Here is a 6,311-nt window from a genome sequence, read left to right as displayed (position 1 = left end):
TCGAGGTTTGGCTGTCGGGAACGGGCTTGTTCTTGAGGGAGCTAGGCCGTTACTTTCATCTGAAAACTGCCACTTTCCTAAAGGCTTGTCTTTAACCAGCTGATTTCCGTCCTTGATCGTTATACTGCAAATATTTTTTCTTCTTTTAGTTGCGTATCATATTTCTATTTCTTGTCTTATTGCAACAGCTATAGTAACGAATGTTAAATCATGCGTTAGGAGATTTCTCCTCTTCCTGACTCTAGTGAGGATTTCTCTAATATTTTATTAAAAATACTGAATTTTACTGAAGACATTTTCTTTACCGTGTTAATACAAATCTTCATTCATTTCTGGTTCACTAATAACTACTAGAAATTTAAATCATAAAGCAAAATTTTCACCCTTAGATACAGCTTTTATTATACTGCTGGGTTCAGTCGTCTTTCATTTAGTACATTACACATGGACAAGAATTCTCCAATGAAAAAAGGAAAAAGCCAAAATAAGGACAAATAGAATTTGGGGCATGAAAACAGGGTACAGAGGAGCTTACAAGCACCATTCCATAAAAAACAAGCAAATTTTGCTCTTAAGAAGCCACCAAAGAGGTATAATAAAGGCAGCTGAATAAAACAAAAAACAACAGCAAGGGTGGAGAAAGTTCCAAATATAGAAACACGTCACTTAAATCTCTAAGAATTTAATATTTTGCTAATTCTGATGATACCATTATATTAAGATGAAGATAACTTGTGTGTCAGTTTTCAAGAGCAGAGTCTGAGAAATTCTAAGTATGAATCAATAGTTACACACACACACCCCCATAAACCTCAGTGGACGCACACACACACACACACACACACACACACCCCCATGACCCTGTGCGGACGCACACACTGCGGCCCCTCCAGGCGCACACGCATGGGCGGTACCTGTCTTGTCCGTGAGCAGATAAACGAGGCGCCCCAGCTCCTCCGGGATGGTGCTGGTCCGGACGACTGTGCCAGGAATGTTCTCGTCTCTCATGACCATCCAGCCGTATGCCGCTTTACCCATGTCCAAGTTCACACGCAGACTGCCAAGAAAAACCCATCGCGGTCGTTAGTAGGATGCAGCCTGCGTAACGCTTCCACGTCCACGGTTTCCACGTGATTTCACGTGTGATACGCATGACCTTTAACTTTCCCACAGACCTTTGTGCACCCTAGACATCTCTGCAGGTGACGGAGTCAGGCTCTGTCCGTGCGCGGAGTGCCACGGGGCTCAAAGCGAATCGGGTGGCCCCCTACTAGGGACAGGTATTCGGAATGGGGCTTCCTGTTCATCCACCTACCCTGGAACAAGGGCTCACCGGACCCTGCCCCACAGTGAGGAGGCCGTGAAGGACGGGCTCCGGGCGGGCCAGCAGAGGCTGCGGGGCCAGGTCGCGTGACCTCTCGGAGGGGCGTAAAGGTGGCGGCTGCAGGGCAGGCTTGGGGAGTGCAGTGGGAGCGAGGACCAGAGGGGCCGGCCAGTCGGCTCAACGGAGGCCCTGAGGCCAGGAGACATTCTCAGCATCTTCAAAGGGTCTCGCTCAGATTTACAAATGTCTTCTCCTCTCCACGTTACGGAGTTCCAATGAGGACATTATAAACAGTGCACTACGAATGTCTTTTTATGAGAAACACAACGCGGATCTTAAAAACAGCAAGACACAGGCCACGGCTCTCTGCCCGGAGGCGCAGCAGAGCAAGATCCGCGAAGCGTCCGAAGCACGTGGATGGACGGACGGACCCGCTCCGCAGGACGGGGCTCCCGCCGAGCGTGCCGGGCTCGCCCGGGGCGACACCGCCCCTCTGTCTGGGCCCGCGCAGACAGGACCTCCTTCCGGAGCCCCCAGGCCAACTGGCTGCGGCCGGTGTCCCTGCGTCTCCCCCGCAGCGTGCCGAGTGGCCGTGCTACATGTGTGTGTCTGTCGCGCTTGGTGCCGGCCGCCCCCTTCCATCGCCTGAAACACCCACGTTTCTTCTTTGATCCAGCTTTTCACTGAGATTCTTTCTCCCAAACGCTGTACTTAACCTGAATCCACGCAAACACATTCCCGAGGTGGAACCCGCTCCCTGAACGCCCCTTTCGTGTCCTTGCCTGACTGTCCCGGACGCCCATCACTACACGGCCGTCTCCCGGGTGGGAGGAGGCAGACGTGCCCTGGGGACAAGCTGCCAGGGTCCAGGGACAGGCTGCAGTCTGCTCGCTTCCTATTCTGATCCCACGCCTGAACGAAGCCGTTTCTTTGAGGCCTCCATCATACCCTACAGTCTTCGTTGGTAACTACAAAATTATTCGAACAGGAACTTAGCGTACTTAGAACACAAGAGAAACGTGTAACAAAACAAAAATGCCACTTTTTCTGCTCCATAAGTTGGCAATAATTAAAAAGCTTGAGAGCGGCATATGCTAGTGAGGCTGTGGGGAGACAAGCATGTCGCTAGATCGCAGCAGAAGTGTGGACCAGCAGGGCCACCGCAGAGGGGTCTCTGTCAATGTGCAGTGACAGAGCTGCGTCTGGCGTGTGACCCGCCGCTGCGCGTCCAGCAGCTTCCCACCAGGAGAGCCCGTGCGTGTGGCGGAATGTACAAGGACAGCGTCCACGTGGCACTGATCATACAAACAAGCGTGAAAGCATCTAACCGCCCAGCCACAGCCTAGTTAGAATCTGGCCAAAGAAAAGCAAGTTCAAACAGATACACATACCATTCACGAATTTACAAAAACGCACAAACTCGTCACATTTACGGGACTGGCCGCGTGGACCAAGGCCCGGGACCTGCCGCAGTGCTGCACTAGCGCAGGGGACCCCAACCCTGGGCCCCGCCTGTCAGGAGCCGGGCCACACAGCAGGTGAGCCGTGGGCGAGCGAGTGAAGCGTCATCTGCATTTTCAGCTGCTCCCCAGCGCCAGCATTACCGCCTCAGCTCCGCCTCAGGTCATCTGGCCTTAGACTATCACGGGAGCACTGGTCCCTGGGGACAGAAAGGCGGGGACTGCCGGCTTAGATGGCAGGAGGCTGAGCCTCGCCTTGGGTGAAGGCCGAGTGAGTCCCCAGGAAAATCGGGCACAGCGGCAGCTCCAGCAGCTCAGGAAGCTTGCGAACAGCGAACGCACCGCATATTGAGAGCCTGCCGGCGCTGGGGTCCAGTCCTTACGGAGGGAGGCAACCTCGGATCTGCTCTTCGCCACTGCAGCTTTGTAACGTCAAGAATGTCTTAGAAATGCCCAAGCTGTTGTTCACATCAACAGTTTGCTCCTTTTCACTGATGTACTTGCAGTATAGATATGTCGGTCTGTTTATCCAGGTGACGTTTTTCTCTGAAGTTTGCGATGACATTACGGTTATGAGTTGCTTGACGACGAGGCGTGTTCTGAGGAATGCATTGTTGAGTGATGTCGTGTGAGCATCACAGAGTGCCCTTACACGCACCTCGGTGGTGCAGCCTGCAGCCCAGGGCTACAGGCCCGGACAGCACGTTACTGGGCCGAGTCCCGTAGGAAATCGTGGGTGTCTGTGCATCTAAACACACGCAGACAGAGAAAAGGTGCGGTGACTGCGGTACAGAGGGTAAAAACAGTACACCTGCCAGCGCACTTACCTGGTGGAGCCGCTCTGGGGGAGCCGGTGAGCGACGGTGCGTGCTGAGAGGGGCCGGGCCGGGCCGGGCCCTGCTGGACACGGCGCACTGCGCGCCTGGGCGCGGCTACGTCCAGGACGCTCTCTCCTCCAGCAGCAGACTAAGCTCGGCTCGCTGTGACTTTACTTCATAAGCTTTGGACTTTTTTTAACCTTTCAACTCTTTTGTAATAACACGGCTTAAAACATTGTACAGCTGTACAAAAATATCTTTTCTTTATATCCTTATGCTATTTTTTTAACGTTTTTGTTAAAAACTAAGACACAAAAACGCACCGTAGCTGAGGCCTGCACGGGGCCAAGATCACCCACATCACTGCCTCCCACCTCCACATCCTGTCCCAGGGGGAGGTCTCAGGGGTGGTGACACCACGCAGCTGTCCTCTCCTGGGATGACAGTGCCTCCTTCTGGAGCACCGCCTGAGGCCCTGCCCGAGGCCCTTCTCGAGGAGGAGTTACCCTTTCCAGAAATGTCCATGGTGGTTTGCTTGGTTTACTTCTTTTTTTCCGTCGAAGACGTGCTTGTGAACAGATAATGCGCCGTACATTGATGAGAAGCTGTCGGTGTTGGGGTCCAGTTTTAAACCTTTAGAGGAGCGGCTGAGGTCTGCGAAGCTTGCTACCCCTCGCTGTCCTTTTCCTGGGGGTCCTCCTCCTCCTCCTCCGGCTCCTCCGCGGTCTCCGTCTCCGTCGCCTCTTCTTCAGCTGCGCGCCTGCTCCCGTCCCAACAGCTCTCCGTGGGCCGGCCCCTCAGGTGCCCCGCCAGGAGCCCCGCACGTCCCCCCCGTCCACGCCCAGGTGATGTCGTCCGCCCTCGCGACCGCAGCCGTGGTCATCTTTGCAGCCTCGTGCTCGGCAAACCCTGTGAAGTCACGGACGAACCTCCTGTCTCCTTTCGGATGCCACTCGCGTGCTCCGTGGTGACGCCGCCCCCAGCACGGGTCCTGACGCAGTCGCAGATGTCGTGAGCCCTCCCCCGCTGCAGCAGTGGCCGGGGCCAAGGGCCTCTGCAGGTCGTAGGCCTTAGGAGCTGCTGATGCGCCTCGACCCAGCAGCTGGAACAGAGGGGTGGTTCTGGGCGGGAGAGATGCCTCTGACGCTGTCCGGAAGCGCTCCCGACAGCGAGCGCAATCTGAGCGCGTACGCCAACCCCCCAACCGCGCTCCCCCGCTGCGCGGCCCAACGATGCAGGGGGGCTTCTGGGAAGAGGAGCTGGGTCAGCCCGACCGCTCGCTGCTCCTGCCGTTCGCTGGCAGGGTGAGCCTGCTGACGGGCGTGGCGGTCCGTCCGTACCTGCAGCAGTGCCCCCAGAGGACGCGCATCCCGTCCTTAAAGCCGTGGAACCTGGCGCCGACTCGGCCACCTTGTGGGTGGCAGCCCCTGACAAAGACCAGCACTAAACAAAAGCCAAAGGACAAACTTCTGAGAGGAGGAAGACCATTCTACATGGGAGGTCTGAAACGGAAGGAAAAAATGAATGAAAACATGGATAAACCGAAATGCACAGGAAGTGGACAAATGATAACATCTTTTGGGCTTAAGAGTGACTAGAATTAAAATAAATGACAAAAATGGCCTAAGGTCAGAAGGGGTAAATGAAGTCAAACACTCTAAGGTGACATGTAATTGAAATGCTGCACTTTAGACTCAGATGAATTAAAAACCATGTTTTTAATTTCTAGGATAACTACTAAAAGAACCACTTATTAAACTTCCAAACTAACATAAAAAGTGGAATTGCAATAAATGATAAGGAATAGAAACATGTGGAAAAGGTCATGTTAAAAGCACAAAATAAGTTGACAGGTTTTAGTAAACTAAAAATAAAACAGCATCATAACAATTCTATATGCCCTAGTCAAAAAAATCAGTGTAGAAAAAAAGAACTTTGTTATTTATAAAAGACACATATAAATATAAATACACAGAGAAGTTGAAAGTACAAAGATGGAAAAAGACATGCCAAGCAAATTAAAAGCCAGCTGGCATTGCTATATTAACATAAAACGAAGTAGAATTTAATGCAAAAAGCTTTAGCAGAGATAAAGAAAGTCACTTTGTAATGAGAAAATGCTTAATTCAGCAGAAATATACTACAATTTAAACTTGTATATACCCAATACCAAAGACACAAAAATATATAATACCCAAAATAGACAGAATTCCAGGGAAAAGTAGATGAATTCACAATAGTGATGGGAGATTTTAATCCAACTCTGAACAGCCGTCAGAAAAGGCAGTGGGAGGGAAACGCGGAGGGACCTAGAGGAACTGGACGACAGCATCAGCCATCGCCACCAGGGCAGATGCGGAAGCCGGCGGCCAGCAGTTCAAAGTCCGAGTTCTCCTCAAGTGCGCACAGAATCGTTATAAAAAATCACGAAAATATCGGGTCCTCTAACCGGTCTCGACAAATTCTGCAGACCGCCGCGAGCGAAGCGGCAGGGAAAAGCTCGGGCCAGACACACGGCTGTGCGGGTCCCCGGGGCCTCGCTCACTCGCGCTGCCCCTGTCCCCTCACCCATGCCGCAGTGTTTCTGCTGCTGCCGTGACCTCCGGGCCTCTGGTCTCCGCGGGTGCCCCGGGGTCACGAGGTCGGCTGAGGCCCCCCCTGCAGGGCCAGGCGCACCCCTGGGTCACCTGCGGCAGCTCTTCATCGAAA

At 53.0% G+C, this 6,311-nt stretch overlaps 1 protein-coding gene across 1 annotated transcript in view; it reads right to left on the bottom strand.

Moving 5' to 3' along the window:
* The window catches only part of ATP9B (ATPase phospholipid transporting 9B (putative)), a 181,745-nt gene that overhangs the window by 53,110 nt on the left and 122,324 nt on the right, over positions 1-6,311 (bottom strand). The window contains exon 18 of the mRNA XM_025048153.1: positions 915-1,057. Coding sequence (XP_024903921.1) covers positions 915-1,057 — 143 coding nt within the window. The remainder of the gene's footprint in view (positions 1-914; positions 1,058-6,311) is intronic.

Source organism: Pteropus alecto, unplaced genomic scaffold (assembly GCF_000325575.1).
Source record: "Pteropus alecto unplaced genomic scaffold, ASM32557v1 scaffold14, whole genome shotgun sequence".
Lineage (NCBI taxonomy): Eukaryota > Metazoa > Chordata > Mammalia > Chiroptera > Pteropodidae > Pteropus > Pteropus alecto.
The sequence above is the reverse complement of the archived record's forward strand: the minus strand, read 5'-3'. Positions and strand labels throughout refer to the sequence as shown.